At 31.8% G+C, this 18,253-nt stretch overlaps 1 protein-coding gene across 1 annotated transcript in view; it reads left to right on the top strand.

The window, feature by feature from the left end:
* The window catches only part of LOC101899042 (uncharacterized), a 14,210-nt gene extending 8,184 nt beyond the window's left edge, over positions 1–6,026 (top strand). Inside the window, exon 2 of the mRNA XM_059123483.1 lies at positions 5,938–6,026. Coding sequence (XP_058979466.1) covers positions 5,938–6,026 — 89 coding nt within the window. The remainder of the gene's footprint in view (positions 1–5,937) is intronic.
* The last annotated feature ends 12,227 nt before the right edge of the window (positions 6,027–18,253 follow it).

Raw genomic sequence — 18,253 nt, 5'->3', positions numbered from 1 at the left:
CAGACCTAACTGACCTAGATAGGACTGTTAGAAAAACATTGACCAGATATAAACAACACCACCCTAAATCTTGCTTGGAAAGATTATATATTCCAAGGAAGATGGGTGGAAGAGGACTTCTTAATATCCAAAACTTACATGATAAACAAATAAATTCATTAACGAACTATTTCACGACGAAAGCAACAACATCGGCACTTTACAACGCAATAGCAAGATCCGACGACAACCTTACACCATTAAACCTAAAAAACTACACAGAAAGACCTACCGACAGTATTCAATCATTATTACAAAAATTGAAATCAAAACCACAACACGGGAAATACCCCAACCATATCTACAAAACATACGTTGATTCCGAAAATACAGCAAATTGGCTCAAGTACAGTAATATATATGCCGAAACAGAAGGCTTCATAATGGCAATACAAGACGGGGTAATACAAACGAGGAACTACAGGAAATATATCATGCACGACAACACTATCCCAAACGACCAATGTAGAAGATGTGGGGCAGCCTCAGAAACAATAGCACATCTACTCAACAGTTGCACTACACTAACGCACAATCACTACACAACAAGACACAACAATATTGGAAAAATAATCTACATAAATATAATCAAATCATTAAAGATCAATGAACGCACTACATACTACTACAAATACCACCCGAAGCCCATACTAGAAACCGACAACTATACCATATACTGGGATAGATCAATACTGGTGAATAATCCACCAGATATAACCATACCAAATAGACCAGATATGATAATCATAGACAAGACAGCACACACAGCAAAAATAATAGATTTCGCAGTCCCACTAGACAACAATATAGTAGAAACCATCAACACAAAGAAATCTAAATACCAACCATTATCACAGTACCTGAAAAACTCATTAACACTTCAGAAAATAGAAATTCTACCAATAGTAATAAGCTCTTTAGGTACTATACCACTGGAAACTACAAAATCTATAGAAAAGTTAAACTTACATAGCAAGATCCTAACCGAAATGCAGAAAGCTGTGCTGATAAAGGCAACATCAATAATAAGGGAGACAATCGGATAAGAAAATATAATGGATGCTTTACATCCCAACAGAGCGCAACCTTTGGTCAAAGACCCGGTGCGTAAATTCCAGCAAACGCTGAGAATGTATGAACTCAAATAATAATAATAATAATAATAATAATAATAATAATAATAATAATAATAATAATAATAATAATAACAATAATAATAATAATAATAATAATAATAATAATAATAATAATAATAATAATAATAATAATAATAATAATAATAAGAATAATAATAATAATAATAATAATAATAATAATAATAATAATAATATAATTATAAAAAATAATAATAATTATATAATAATAAAAATAATAATAATAATATTAATAATAATAATAATAATAATAATAATTATAAAAAAATAATAATAATAATTATATAATAATAAAAATAATAATAATAATAATATTAGTAATAATAATAATAATAATAATAATAATAATAATAATAATAATAATAATAATAATAATAATAATAATAATAATAATAATAATAATAATAATAATAATAATTATAAAAAAATAATAATAATAATTATATAATAATAAAAATAATAATAATAATAATAATAATAATAATAATAATAATAATAATAATAATAATAATAATAATAATAATAATAATAATAATAATAATAATAATAATAATAATAATTATAAAAAAATAATAATAATAATTATATAATAATAATAATAATAATAATAATAATAATAATAATAATAATAATAAATAATTGTTGTTTTATTTTTTTAATCCATTATTTGGCTTTTACTTAAAAACGAACACTTCAATTTTAAAATTTATTTTTTCTAAAGCTCTCCATTAAAAATCCCAACAATTTTTTTTTCCATTTCTGATTTTCCCAAAACTGCAATTTATCATTTTCAATTAATCAGCTGTTCATTAATACCCATCATCATATTCAAATTTATATACATACATCATACATGTGTGTGTGTCTCCCTCCACATATAACCACGTTACATTCGTTGCTAACAAAATACCTTCAATCATGCAGACAATAAATAACTAACAAATAAACTATCAAAATACTCCGCACTTAAGTTATTAAATTCGAAACAACAACAAGAAAACCTCCAACTCCATACCAACAAAACCAAAAATCTACGCACAAAAATAATAGCTTAGCCAAGACAACGAACGAAGAAGGAAAGAAAAACGTTTGGAGAACAAAAACAGCTATCTAGTCATTAATAGGCGAAAATAATATGTAAATTGCAACAAGATTGCAATAAAGCCAAAAAATAGCTGCTGCTGCCTCATGTGCCACATACAACGTGTCCATGTGGCGAGAAGTTGAAACCAAAAACGAAAGACTCTGAATCAGCCAAGTCTGTCAGGCAGTTAGTCAGCCATCCAGTCACACACACTCTCGATTTGCAGCCATGGCAATTGAATAGAATAACTTGGCACTTGGAAAATTATGTTTGATTGTGTTGTTGTTAAGAGGGGAGAAACAACAACAATAACAACAACCATACAACAAATGCTGAAAACATAAAACACAACACTGTCCCGTCTGTCTGTCCATCCATCCATCCGTCCATCGACGAGTGTTGTGCGCAGCTGTACAAGCGTAAAGCATGTCTTCGTTGTTGTTGTTGTTGCTGGCTTTGTTGTTGTACCTCTAACGCTTATGTTTTGCATTAAATGCAAACGATGTAAGGCTAAATGACATAATGAGCTACATTTTGCATGATTTTGTTAAGAGTTATGGAGTGTGTGTGAGAGAAAGAGAGAGAGAGCGGAGAGTATAGCGAGGGAAGTGAGTGATAAATGAACTTACGGTGGTTGGGAACATTTGAGCAAGTATTTGCGAAAATAGATATTCAGGCAATTTTAAAAATTTAAGAATTTCGAAAAAGGAAAAATTGAGGAAAATTTAATTTAAAAAATATTAGGATTTCTAGAAAAAAATTAAGGCAATTAAGGAAAATTTAATTAATTAATTAAAATTTAATTTAATTAAATAAATTTAAAACTTAATTTCATTAATTAAATTTAAAATTTAATTTAATTAATTAAATTTAAAATTTAAAATTTAATTTAATTAATTAAATTTAAAATTTAATTTAAAAAATCAAGGATTTCTAGAAAAAAAAAAAAAAAAAAAATATGGAACTATCGGAGCCGCAATTGTTGAATAATTTTGTTTTCAATTATTTTAAAAGATTTTTAAGATCAGCCAATGTTCGATTTTTTGTATGAAATTTGAAGAGAGTTAGACCCTTAATCCGCATTCTTTCAGCGTTTTGGTTTTTCAAAGAAGAAATGTTCCGATCTCTATTATATTTATAGCAGATCTTGCCTTAACGGAAATATTGAAAAGTACCAAGTCTGATTGAAATCGGATGATAATTTCGTGTTTTATGAGCTTCATGGATTTTCAAAAAGTTGACCCTTTGTGGGGGAGATACTAGAAGTGGCGGACCGATATATCCCATATTCACAGCAGATCTTGTGTTAGTAGAAATAATGGGATGTGTGAAATATAAAGAGAACCGAATGCTTATTTCGGATTTTATTTTATTATTTCATTTTATTTTATTTTTGGTTATTCAAAACTTTGACCCTTTGTGGGGGAGTTACTAGAAGGAATGGTCCGACCTCTACTATCTTTGCAACAGACATTAAGTTGATAGAAATATTGAGATGTGGCAAGTTTGAATGGCACCCGATGGTTACTTCGTGTTCTATGAGCTTCATGAATATTCAAATATTTCACTCTTTTTGGCGGAGATACCAGAAGGAGTGGACCGATATATTCCATCTCCACACCAGACCTTGGGTTATTAAAATATATTGTGATTTGTGTAATTTGAAGACAATCGGACTTATACATCACATTTTATAAAAGTTATAATTATAAAAAAATTTTGACACTTTGTAGGGAATATACTTGATGGGGTGGACCGATATTGCCCATTTCCGCGCCAGATCTAGCACTGATGCAAATATTAGGATTTGAAAATGTGGAGTAAAATCGGATTATCGGTTCTCTTTCTGTTCAATTTTTTTTTTTTTTTTTTTTGAAAATTTCTACCTTTTGTGGGGTTGGTACCAGAAGGAGTGGTCCGATAGTGTCCATCTCCAAACTCGATCTAAGTTTGACAAAAATATTACGATGTACCAAGTTTGGACCGCATCGTGTATCGTTCTTGCACACCAGCCAGCCAGACAGACGTACGGACGGACATCGCTAGATCGACTCCAAATGTTCTGAAATGGATTTGGTCCAAAGAGACCTAGGGTTCAAAATCGTTATTTTCGATGAGGCACGTTTTGGCCGCATCAAATGACGTATACCCTCACTAGCCATATCGCTGAACAAATTTAGGGATATTGAGAAAAATTTAATTCAAAAAATTGCCGAAATACGTTTTTTTTTTCAAAAATTTTCAAAAAAATTTTTAAAATTATTTTACCTAGGTTTTTCCAAATATTTATCTAAGATTCGAGAAGAAACTCCGATTGATGAAATTTAGAATCCTTTATTCCTGATTTTCTTAAATAATTGTATTCAGCCCTATTCCACATTCAAAATGTTAATTTATTCTACGATATTTAAAAACATCTATTCACATTGTTTTTTTTTTTTTTTTTTTGAAAATATTTTCGAGTGGGAAAAGGGGGGTTAGAAAACTGTGAGCATGTATTTCAGAAAAAGGGTATTTAGGATTTATAGAAAAAAATTGGGGAAATTCAGGTTAATTTAATTTAAAAATTAACGATTTCCAAAAAAAAAAAAAATGGAAATATCAGCATTACAATCGGTGATTATTTTTGTTTATATTTTAAACAGATTTTTTTTAAATATTTTTCCTAGTTTTTTTTTTTAATATTTATCTAGGATTCTTGAAGCTGCAACAATCGACGAAATGTGAAATTTATTGATTTTTTAGATTAATTGTAATTTTTGAATGTGTAAAAATTCTGAGTTATTACATATTCAAAATTTTAATTTATTCTGGGGTTTTAAAAAAGATTTAATCACAATTTTTTGAAAATATTTCCAAAGGTATGTGGGTTTAAATATATAAATGAGATTTTGCAAAAACTGCGTATATCTCAAAATTATTTTTCCATAAAATCTCTTCTTTATCGTTGTTACTCATATCTCCGCATAAAATCATTAGAAACTAATTAGAAGTGGAAAAAAGGTTAAATAGCTTTGCATTGAACTTATTTTCTTTGAATTTTCAATGAATGCCAGCCGCAGAGGCTGGCCTGCCTCATCATCATCAGCAGCGGTAATCGGCATCATCAGATTGCCAATAACGTAAATGGGCCATTAAAATCAAATGTTTAGTTACGTTGGGCCTTCCCCTCCCCCCTCTCCAACTTCTTCCCTCTCTCTCCTCCCCCTTCCCCCTCCTGCTTCCCGGATCCGTACATGAGGCCCCGCATAACATCATCATCATCATCGGGTGTAACGAAAGCAATCATATTCATTATTGTGGCTGCAGTGCCAGTATTTTTTCCTTTTTTTTTTTTAATTTTTATATTTCGATTCTTGCCAGCCAAGCAATTATTGTGTTCGATTTTTTTTCTCCACTTCTTCGTCTTCGTCTTTGGATCTTAAATGAATACAAATCACAAATTATTTAAATGAATTTAAATTATTGCTCATTGAAAACGGTACAGGCTGTCACAATTTGAATGCAAATGTTTTGGTGTAGGGGCCACAGAAGCGGCGGGCTGTCCCGTATAGGGGGAATGGGGGTCGTCACAAAATGAGAACCCATAAATAATGTCGAGAATGTGAAGAAATCGACGAAAGCAATAACAACAACAACAAAAATCACTACAATTAACAGTTCCAATACCGCCATCATCGGTGGCGGCCAAAGTAAGCGTCGATCGTTGGGCAACCAAAAGAACCCAAACCAATGAACAAATCAATTAAATGGAATTCACATGAATTGTACCTCCCTCCCTCCCTTCCCTTCCTCTCTGCCACTCCTTGGTCATTTCCAATAATTCATTATGCATTAATTTAGGGAAATGTTCTTTAATGAAGTTCCATATGAATGTGGTTTGCTCTGTGTAATGAGCCATCAAGGTTAAATCAATAATTGAAAACACAACTGAGATTGGAAATCGAATGGGAGGAGGGGGCAGAAGAGGGAAGGCAATCTTGGAATACTAAAAAATTTAGATACTTGGAATTGGTCTCAAATAAATGGAAATCAAAGAAAGTGGGACCTGGAGAATTTTTTTAATAAAAAAATACTCTAGGGCTCCTTTGGGGTTGCGGATTTTTTTTATTAAAATTTAGATTTGAGAATAAAAGTTGAAAATTAAATGAAAGGAGGATTTTTGGAATACAGAGAAATTTTGGATACCTGGAATGTTGTCTCAAATAAAGTGGAACTTGGAGAATTTTTATATAAAAAATTATTCCAGGGCTCCATTGGGGTTTCGGATTTTTTTTTATTAAAATGTAGGTTTGAGAATTAATGTTGGAAATCAAATGAAAGGAGGTGAAGGAGGGGGCAGGAGAGGGAAGGTCTTTTTGGAATATAGAAAAATTTAGCTACTTGGAATTGGTCTCCAATAAATGGAAATCAAAGAAAGTGGAACCTGGAGAATTTTTAAAAAAAAAAAAAATTATTTCAGGGCTCCTTTGGGGTTTCGGATTTTTTTTTTATTAAAATTTAGGTTTGAGAATTAAAGTTGAAAATCAAAGGAAAGGTGGGGGCAGGAGGTGGCAGGAAAGGGAAGATCTTTTTGGAATACAGAGAAATTTAGATACATGGAATTGGTCTCAGATAAATGCAAATCAAATAAAGTGGAACCTGGAGAATTTTTTATAAAAAATTATTCCAGAGCTCCTTTGTGGTTTCGGATTTTTTCTTTTGAATAAAATTTAGGTTTGAGTATAAAAAATTGGTTTTTGTACGAATATATTTGGTACAATTTCGTATTGGGTGATCAAAAAGTTCTTAAAATCTGAAATTTGGCAATAGGATCGCTCGGCAATGTTCATGCGTAGCCTGGACATATGGAGGTCGTTTCGGAAATATGTACTATATTTGTACGAAAAGTACTTTGTGGTACTACATTTGGTACCGCGTGAAGGGATAGAGCTGGAATCCTCAAATTTGATATTGAGGTCTCTGTTGGTATTTGAAATTGAGGTATGGAGGTGATTTTGGGAATGTGTGCTATAATTATACGAAAAGTACGGAATTGTACTAAATTGGGTCTGGGTGAAGTGATAGAGAAAAAATTCTGAAAATAAAACCGGATGTAGGAATAGGGCGGGAATCCTCAAATTTGCTATTGAGGTCTCTGTTGGTATTTGGAATTGAGAAATGTGTACTATATTTGTACAAAAAGTACTAAATGGTACTGAATTTGGTATTGGATGAAGGGATAGAGAAAAAATCTGAAATTTGATGTTTTGATTACAAATGGTATCAGTGTTTGAGATTTGGCGGTGATTTGGAAAGGTGTACTATAATTGTACGAAAAGTACTAAATGGTAAGGAAAGTACTAAATGGTACTAAATTTGATATTGGGTGAAGGGATGGGCCTGGAATTTTCAAATTTTTATATGGATGTCGCTGTTGGTGTCTGGGATTGAGATTTGGAGGTGATTTGAAAATTCGTCCTATATTTGTACGAAGAGCACTAAATGGTGAGGAAAGTACTAAATGGCACTAAATATGGTACTGAGTGAAGGGATGGAGATAAAATTCTGAAATTGGTTGTTTAGATAACTGATAATATCTGAGATTGAAATTTGGCGTTGGATTGCGAATGGGTCCCATATTTGTACAAAATGTACTGAATGGTACTATATTTGGTATTGGGTGAAGGGACAGAGATAAAATTCTGAAATTTGATATTTAAATTACTGATGGTTTCTGTGTTTGAGATTTGTCGGAGATTTCGAAATGTGTACTATATTTGTACGAAGAGTACCAAATGGTGAGGAAAGTACTAAATGGTACTAAATTTGGTATTGAGTGAAGGGATGGGCCTGGAATTCTCAATTTGATATTGAGGTCTCTCTGATGGCACCTGGAATCGAGATATCACAAATGTGTACTATAGTTATACGGAAAGTACTAAATGGTACTAAACTTGTTATTGGGTGATGGGATGGAGATAAAATTCTGAAATTTGTTGTCATGATTATAATTGGAATCTGTGTTTGAGATTTGGCGGTGGTTTGGAAATGTGTCCAATATTTATACGAAGAGTACTAAATGGTGAGGAAAGTACTAAATAGTACTAAATATGGTATTGAGTGAAGGGATGGAGATAAAATTCTGAAATTTGATATTTAGATTACTGATGATATCCGATATTGAGATTTGGTGGTGGATTGCGAATGGCTCCCATATTTGTACGAAATGTACTGAATGGTACTTTATTTGGTATTGTGTGAAGAGACAGAGATAAAATTCTTAATTTTGATATTTAAATTACTGATGTCACTGTTCGATATTAGGCGGTGGTTTTGGAAATGTGTACTCTTATTGTACGAAAATTACTAAATGGTACTAAATTATGTTCTGGGTGAAGGGATGGTGGTAAAATTCTGAAATTGGACATTTAGATTGCTGATAGTGTCTGAATTTGAAATTCGGCGCGGGTTTGGAAATTCGTCTTATATTTGTACGGAAAGTACTAAATGGTACTAAATATGGTATTGGGCTGGAATCATCAAATTTGAAATTGAGGTCTCTGAGGTTGGTATCTGGGATTTAGGTTGTGGATTTTTTTTTTTTTTTTTTTTTTTTTTTTTTTTGGAAAAGTGTACTATATTTGTACGAAAAGTATTAATTGGTACCAAATTTGGTATTTGGTATATTGAGATCTCTTTCGGTATCTGGAATTGAGATATGGAAGGGATTTTGGAAATGCAAACTATAATTCTATAAAATGTACAAAATGTACTAAATAGTACTAAATTTGGTAACGGATAAAGGAATGGAGTTGAAATCCTAAAATTTTATATTGAAATCTCTGCCATCCATATAAAGGTACCTCATGCTATTAGATATTTTGACGATTTTAGGCACATTTTCTAAGGGAACAGTTTAAAATTCGGTATTTTCTCCTCCTGTGGCAAACCATTGCCTATATTGTTCTATGCTTTCCTATAGCCCCTAGCGGAGTAGCTTAAAATTCGTCATTTTGAAGCCATAATGGATTCTATCTCCTGTAGCAGAATCGTAACTTTACTGTTTTTTACTTCTGTATTTTTCAATTGTCTATAGAATTTCCAAGCTCCTTTTAGTGTCGGAAAATTTCCCATAAAATATTTTAAGCCTCTCCTAGGGCTTGAGAATTTTTTAAAGAATTTTTTCCGAGTCTCTCTCCTAAACCTTTAAATTCTTTTGTTTTTAGCTGTTAAATCTGGGTTAATTTGCCACCACTTATTTATCACATTTTTTCAATTCCCTTTTCAGTATTCATTGGCTCTGCGATTTTTTTTATTGCCAGCAACAACAACAACAAAAAACAAATTCCAATAAATCCTGTTTTAAGTCATTTAATATGCATTAACCATATTTGCCATGAAGAAACCCATAAAAATCCGTGTTTAAAATTCTTTAAATTTCTTTTAGCACTTTGCTCGCCTCGATGGCTCAATGGCTGTCTGTCTGTCTGTCTAAGACATGAAGCAGTAAAATAACAACAACACAAAATTGATATGTTGCCAATAATAATGTGATATTTGTTAAAATGAAATGCCTATCAAAGTGGCCAACAACAGTCAGGTTATCGCAAAGCTCATAAATTACAGCCGAGCGTTTTAAAATGAAGGTATTCAAAAGGAAAGCAGTTGATTGGAAAAGGGAAAAATTAGAGTAAGGGAAAAATGGGTAAAGGGGGTGGGGGTGTTATGGCGGAGTTGGAAATCGCTGTCTAGGCATTTATGGGGATTGCTATTTTTTGTTGTAATTTGTTGTTGTTGTTTTTTGATTTGCCATAATTTCTATGAGTTATGCCAATTTTATTGTAATTAAAGCCAAAGGCCATGGGGTTACAGGTAAGCCTCAAGGGAAAAAAATGTTAAAGATTTTAGAAGAATTGAGGATAGATTTCAACTATTTTTTTGGGTCGGAGGAATCGTAATGAAAAATATGTTGAAGTGTTCTGATATTTTCGAAATTTGAATTCCATTTTCCAAATTCAAAATTTTAGACTTATTTTTAAGGCTCTTTGTAAAGGGCAAGGATATACAGATAAGCCTCAGGGGATTAGTTATTTAAAATTTTGGGACAATTTTTGATCATTTTGAAATATCTTAGAATTATGTCAATTATGGTAAAATTAAAGCCAAAGGCCCAGGGGGGTTACAGATAAGCCTCTGGAAATGAGTCAGAGAAATTTTAGAAAATCTGTAATCTGCTCATGAGATTTTGTCAAATTCTATTGGCTTAGGAATATCTGATAAAATATATCCAAGTGCCCTGATATTTTCAAAATTTCAGACTTATTTTTAAGGAACTTTGTGTAGGGCAAGGAGTTACAGATAAGCCTCAAGGGATTAATTATTTACAATTTTGGGACAATTTATGATAACTTTGAAATATTTAAGAATTAGGCCAATAATATTAAAAAGCCAATGGGAGAGTGGTTACAGATAAGCCTCTGGGTATGAGTCAGGGAAATTGTAGAAAATTTGTAAGTAGATTTCAATTATTCAATTCTGAGGATATGAATATCAATTGTTATTCATTTTTGTGATGTGTTTTTTCGGGTCCTAGAAGACCATTTTTTACTTTTTACAAGTAAGCCTCAGGGCATGAGTTGCGAAAGTTATGGGAGAGCTTATGACATTTTTCAAATATTATTCTGGAAATATTTCAAATATTCAAATATTTTTATCTGGAATACCAGATAAAAAAAATAGTCAAGTGTCCTGATACATTTAAAATTTTAGATTTATATTTAAACCAGTCTGATAAGGGCAAGAACTTACGGGTAAGCCTCAGAGGATAAATTCTGGAAAATTTTGGAAGGCCCTTTGATAATTTTCAAATATTTTACAATTATGCCAATAATTTTGAAATGAAAGCCAATTTGCGAGGGTTTACAGGTAAGCCTCTGATAATAAGTTAGGGAAATTGTAGATCAGAAAGCAGATTTCAGATATTTTGTGGGTTGGACAATTTCTGAGGAAATTAATATCAATTGCCATTCATTTTTGTGATGTGTTTTTTTTTTCGGTTCCTAGAAGACCATTTTTTAACTAAATCTTTCCATTTACAGGTAAGACTCAGGACATGAGTTGCGAAAATTGTGGGAGAGCTTATGATTGGGTTAGAAAAATATCCAACAAAACAGTCAAGTGTCCTTATTTTTTTTTTTAATTTTAGACTTATTTTTAATTAATTTTTAATGCGCTCTGTGAAGGGCGAGAAGTTACAGGTAAGCCTCAGAGGATGAATTTTGGAAAATTTTGGAAGGCCCTTTTGATAATTTTCGAATATTTTAGAATTATGCCAATAATGTTGAAATTAAAGCCAATTGCCGAGGAGATACAGGCAGGCCTCTGTGGGTGAGTTAGGGAAATTTTCGAAGATCTGAAAGTAGATTTTAATTATGATTTGCGTTTTAGGAATTTCTAAGGATATGAATATGAAATGTCATTAATTTGGGGGCCTAGAATAAAATTTTTTGATTAAAATATTCACCTATTACAGGTAAGCCTCGGGAGATGAGTTTGGGAAAATTGTGGAAGAGCTTATGACATATTTTTATAAATTTTTTTGGATTAGAGGAATATTGAATAAAAAAGTCAAGTACCCTGATATTTATGTGAATAATGGCCAAGGGGTTATAGGTAAGCCTCTGAGGATGAATTCTGGAAAATTTTGGGAGACTTTATGATCATTTTTAAATGTTTAAAGAATTATGCCAATAATATTGAAATTAAAGCCAAAGAGAAAGGATATAGGTAAGTCTCTGAGAATGACTTAGGGAAATTGTAGAAGATCCGAAAAACGATTTTAATGAGGGTTTGGGTTGGAGGAATTTCTATGGAAATGAATATGAAATGCCATTAATTTGAGGGCGTAGAATAAAATTTTTAATTAAAGTATTCACCTATTACAGGTAAGCCTCAGGGGATGAGTTTCCATTAAAAATGTAGCTAAAATCGGCAAAATACCGAATATCGGGGGTACCCTTGTATGGGGGCTATACGATATCGTGGACCTATATGGACAATACTCTCCTAGGGTATAAAATTATCAAAAGGCACTCCTTTTGTGAATTTTCAGACAATTCGATTGAAAAGTTTGGCTACAATCATCAAAAATCCGAATATCGGGGGGTACCGTTATATGGGGGCTATGCGATATCATGGACCGATATAGCCTGTCTTCGAACCTCACCTGCCTACAGACAAAAGACTGATCTGTGCACAATTTTGGCTTCCCATCTTTATTCGTTTTGACCTTAGCGTGATTACACCAGACGGAGGGACCTACAGGGCTAAATCATCCTAGAATTTTACGCTGATCAAGAATATATATCCTTTTTATGTCTAAAATTATTATTTCGATGAGTTACAAACGCAATGAAGAACTTAATACACGCTATATACTATGTATGGTGAAGGATACAAAAAAAATAGTTCTTCCGAATGTCTAATGGAGCTCGGGCCTAGATGAACAATCGTGAAGAAATTTAGACTCCTCAGAGACATCAGATTTGAAAAGGTTTCCTACACAGTCAGCATTTACAATTCTTGGCATTGGAATCAAAAAAAAACAACCCAACTTGTCAGATGAGGCTTATCTGTATTACGTAATTTTTCAAGAAATTCTTTGGAGGTCAAGAAAAAATTTTTGACCCCAAAAAATCCCAGTTTTGTCCTCGCATTGATAATAAAAAAAAAAATATTTTAATCTAAAAAAATGCGTTTTCCTACATATTTCATGAGGCTTATCTGTATTGCCTATTTTTTCAATGAACTCTTTGGTGGTCAGGAAGAAAAAGTTTGACCTCCAAGAATACCATTTTTAATCCTTGCATTGAAATCCAAAAAAAACGCCTTATTTTTCAAGGAATTCTTTTGAGGTCAAAAAGAAAATATGTGACCCCGAAAAAATCTCAATTTTGTCCTAACATCGATAATAAAAAAATATTTTAATTTAAAAAAAATTCAGTTTTCTTACATATTTCATGAGGCTTATCTGTATTGCCTATTTTTTCAATGGATTCTTTGGGCGCCAGGAAGAAAAATGTTTAACCTCCAAGAATATAGTTTTTCAAGGAATTCTTTGGAGGTCAGGAAAAAATATATCTCAGTTTTGTTATTTTAATGTAAAAAAATTGAGTTTTCTTACATATCTCATGAGGCTTACCGGTATGGCCTATTTTTTCAATGGACTCTTTATTGGTCAGGAAGAAAAAGTTTGACCTCCAGAATACCTTTTTTAGTCCTCGCATTGAAATAAAAAAAATATATTTTAATGTAAAAAAATTGTTCTACAAGTCTGTCGAGGCCTGCCTGTATTCCTTTTCTTTTTCAAAGTACTCTTTGGGAAGTCAAAAAGAAATTATTTGACAGCCCAAGAATCTGATTTTTTTCTTCAAATTAAAATTAAAAAAAAAATCGTGTCTAATGAGGCCTACCTGTACCTCTTTTTTTGTATCTGGCGAAAGACACCTTTTGCATATATCTCTTCTAATGATAATTGTAATGATTCGGAAAAAAACCCATTACAAATTACCCCCAATCACATTATGGCCCACACGATTGGGAGCGTTTGTAGACCAAAAACGACCAACTACGTTTCATTCACCTTGTAAAACGTGTACAAATCGTAGCGAATTGAAACGTTCGGAATTGAGTCGTCATATCATAAACTCATCATAAAGGCATATCACAGAACGCTCATAATGGTATTCACATGTTTTTTGATAAAACTGTTTGATCCATAATAATTACAGCCCACATATATGCAAGCAAAAGCAAGAAACCGAAGAAGAAGCAGAAGCAGAACCTCACACCCACCTCGGCAGCAAGCAAAATGGTAACAAAATCCGTTTTTCTTTACACGGCAAACGGCTGGGAGAACCACACCAGGTTAACATTTGAATGGGGTATTGGCATGTTTGGAATTTTTAATTTTTTTTTTTCGTTGGTTTTCAAAAAATTCCAATTCACATAATAATCATATGTGTGTCTAAGTGTGTGTGTGTGTGTGTGTTTCTGTAATTTATAGTAAATTAAAAAAATATTTAAAAGTCTCGGGTACTTACTTTCAGTTTGGTCCAGTTTTTGCTTAGGGTTCGTTTTCTGTTACCAATTTAACAACGTCACTCTGGGGCGTTTTGGGCTTGTTTGGCAATTTGTTTATGGTTTCTCCGGGTTGTATGTTTGGAATATTAACTAGGCTGGAATTGGGAAGAACAATAACAAATAAAAAAAAAACTATTAATATTTTGGGTTTTTTTTTCGAACAAGAAATAATAAATAAAACTTAAAAAAACCTTAATAGAGGTTCATGTTTTTTACAAAAAGAAGTATAATTTTTTTCCAAAAAAATTCCCAAGCTTTCAAAATCGGCCCATAAAAAAGGCTTAACAATATTAAAAAAAATTAAAAAAATATAAAAACTCTACAAATTTGTGCATGTCGAGATAGCTCATAAACCCCTAGAAAGACACAAGACATTAAAAAGAAAATCATTGGAAAAGGTTTAGAAATTTTTGGAAATAAAATCCAGGCCATAACAAAGGCTTAACCACTTTTCAGAAAATTCACAACAATTTCCAAAAGTTTTGCAATGATGTCTAATATGTCCTGGAAACAGCGTAAGCCCTTACAAAGACTCAAAACATTTTCCAAAAAAAAATATCATATTTAGGAAAGACTTAGAAATTTCCATAAAATTTGGAAAATTTTCAAACTTAAGCTAAGGCTCAGAAAATTCCAGAAAAATTCCTAAAGTTCAGAAAATTCACGACCTTTTAAAAATTAAAAAAAAAATATATATAAAAAAATTCCAAAACTTTTAAATGATTTAAATATGTCCTAGAAACTTCGTAAACCTTTGGAAAGACTCAAGAAATGTTCTAAAAAATTCCAAATTTAAATAAGGCTTAGAAATTTCCATAAAATTTGGAAAATTCCCAAACTTTAGAAAAAGCTCAAAAACTAATGAAAAATGTCCAAAAAAAAGTTGCAAACGCTCAAAAAGGTGTAGAATTTCAAAAATAAACGCAAATTTTAAAAACCAAAATTTCTCACAATTTTGCAAGATGTTAAACAAGTCTCTAGGAACTTCGTTAACCATACAAAAACCTCCAGAAAAAAAATCCATAAAAATTTCCAAACTCTTACAAAGGCTTAACATTTCTCCAGAATATTCACAACATTTTAAAAATTAAACAAGTAAGCAAAGGCTACAGTCGAGCGGGGCCGACCGTTGAATACCCTACAACACTATAATAAACGATACAGTTCATATAGGCGAGATACTCGAAAGAATTGCACAAGATATTGTGACAAATAATAAAAGAAAACCATCAGGTTTCGTTCTCTAATTTTCGAATAATAGCAACTTAAACTAACTTGCTCATTTCAAATTTATTGGTAGATGTTGCACGTAAATGGTCTTCCTAGATCTGGAACCAATATTTCCCAAAGACCCATAGTCTCTCAGAAGTGGCAAAAGATTAACATTTATTATTGGCTTTTGATTTTTTTGAGATGCAGACATTTGACTATATTCTTCAACGAAATCGGCGTTAACGAAATAGTCAGAAGTGCGTCTTTCCTGTATTTGTGAATTCTCCATGGAGTCACTGGAATTGAGATTTTCGTATTTTGTCTACAAAAGTTGGCAAACTCCTTTACACATTGAATATTTTTGGATGGCCATCCGAAATTGCTTGGCTTTTGCAATGTGCGGTAACCCCCATTCAAATGTGCGTGAGGATCGGGCGATAATTACGACCTGCCGACAATTTTGCAGTTTTTTGGTCCATTTCAACCCCTAAATATATGGCGATCATCTCCAAAAAGAGTAGGCTTCTATTCTGACCCTCATCTTATCTCCATGCAAAATTTCGTAAGGATCGGGCCATAAATGCGATCTGTATATGATATCCTGATATCCTAACTACTTAGTTTTGTTAGCTGTAGAAATATTACCAAATGTTTAATTCAAAATGAAAATATGCCAAAAATATGACAAAATTGAAAAAATATGAGAAAATTTTACAAAATCAATATTTTCATCTTTATACAGATATTTTTATGCGATTTTTTAAGACGTTTTTTCTTTCCTGCTAAGAGGCCATTCTGAATTAATGAGAACTGTCGAAATCAGTACAGCCGTTCTCGACTTATAAGAGATCTTTCAAGCATATCTTCTTTGATCGACATATATATCGCACCTATTTTGTTATATATCCGGTTTGTTGGATGTTAACATCAAAGTAAAGGTCAGAAGGTCAGAAGTGATGGCTTTGTGATTTCGCCGGGATTTAAAATATTCGCGGTTTAATGAAAAATTTCGAATTTTTTCAATAAAAAGATATGGTCTATTTTACCCGCTAAATATAATCCGATGACCACCCAAATTGGTAGGCTTCTTCCCCGCCCTAAACTCTAGCTACATGCGAAATTCCGCGTCGATTGGTCTATAAATGCGACCTGTATAGCTACTGCAAAATCCGACATTTTTTCAGTATTTGGTCCATTTCAACCCCTAAACATTTGGCGATCATCTCCAAAAGAAATAGGGTTCTATTCTGACCCTAGCCCCACCTCCATACTAAATTTCGTGAAGATCGGGCCATAATTGCGACCTGTAGAGTGATTACAAATTAACATGGACAGACGGACAGACGGACAGACGGACGGACGGACATACATTGCTAGATCGACTCAGCTCGGCGAGCTAGGAAGATCCATATATACTTTCCTATGTGGGAAACCAATATTTCGTGGTGTTACATAATTTTTGGCCCAATCAAACTTATAATACCCCCAACACATAGTGTTGTAGGGTATAAAAAATGTATAAAAAAAAATCCAAAAATTTTCAATGATTTAAATATGCCCTAGAAACTTCGTAAACCTTTGGAAAGACTCAAGAAATGTTCTAAAAAAAAATCCAAATTTAAGTAAAGCTTAGAAATTACCATAAAATTTGGAAAATTTTCAAACTTTAGAAAAAGCTCAAAAACTAATGAAAAATTTCCAAAAAGACGTTGCAGAGGCCCAAAATGGTCTAGAAATTCCCAAAATCGATTTCAAAATTTTTAAAAATTAATGCAAATTATAAAAACCAAAATTTCTCACAATTTTGCAAAATGTTAATTAAATCTGTGGAAACTTCGTTAACTTTAAAAAAAACCTCCAGAAAAAGGTTTAGAAATAATCCATAAAAATTTCCAACCCCTAACAAAGACTGAACAATTTTCTAGAAAATTCACGATCTTTTAAAAATTAAAAAAATATATATATATAAAATTTCCAAAAATTTTCAATGATTTAAATATGTCCTAGAAACTTCGTTAACCTTTTGGAAAGACTCAAGAAATGTTGTAAAAAAAATCCAAATTTAAGTAAAGCTTAGAATATTCCATAAAATTTGAAAAAATTCCCAAACTTTTGAAAAAGCTCAAAAACTAATGAAAATTTTCCAAAAATACGTTGCAAACCCTCAAAAAGGTGTAGAAATTCTCAAAATCGATTTCTAAAGTTTTAAAAATTAATGCAAATTATAAAAACCAAAATTTCTCACAATTTTGCAAGATGTTAAACAAGTCTCTGGAAACTTCGATAACCTCAAAAAAACCTCCAGAAAAAGGCTTAGAAAATCCATAAAAATTTCCAACCCCTAACAAAGACTGAACAATTTTCCAGAAAATTCACGACCTTTTAAAAATTGAAAAAAAAAAAAAAAAAATAAAAACTTGAAAACATTTTGCAATGATTTAAATATGTCCTAGAAAATTTGTAGGCCTTAAGAAAGGCTCAAGAAATGTTCTACCAAATTTCCCAGCTTTAAGAATATCGACAAAAAAAATTAAAAACCATAACAGAGGCTCACCAGTTTTCTTAAAAACTCCCAAATCTTTAGCAAATACTTAAAAACTCATTAAAATTGTTTGCAACTGCTTAAAAAACTTAGAAAAAC

This window comes from Musca domestica, unplaced genomic scaffold (genome assembly GCF_030504385.1).
Source record: "Musca domestica strain aabys unplaced genomic scaffold, Musca_domestica.polishedcontigs.V.1.1 25, whole genome shotgun sequence".
Classification (NCBI taxonomy): Eukaryota; Metazoa; Arthropoda; class Insecta; order Diptera; family Muscidae; genus Musca; species Musca domestica.
This window is presented reverse-complemented; position numbering and strand designations above follow the sequence as displayed.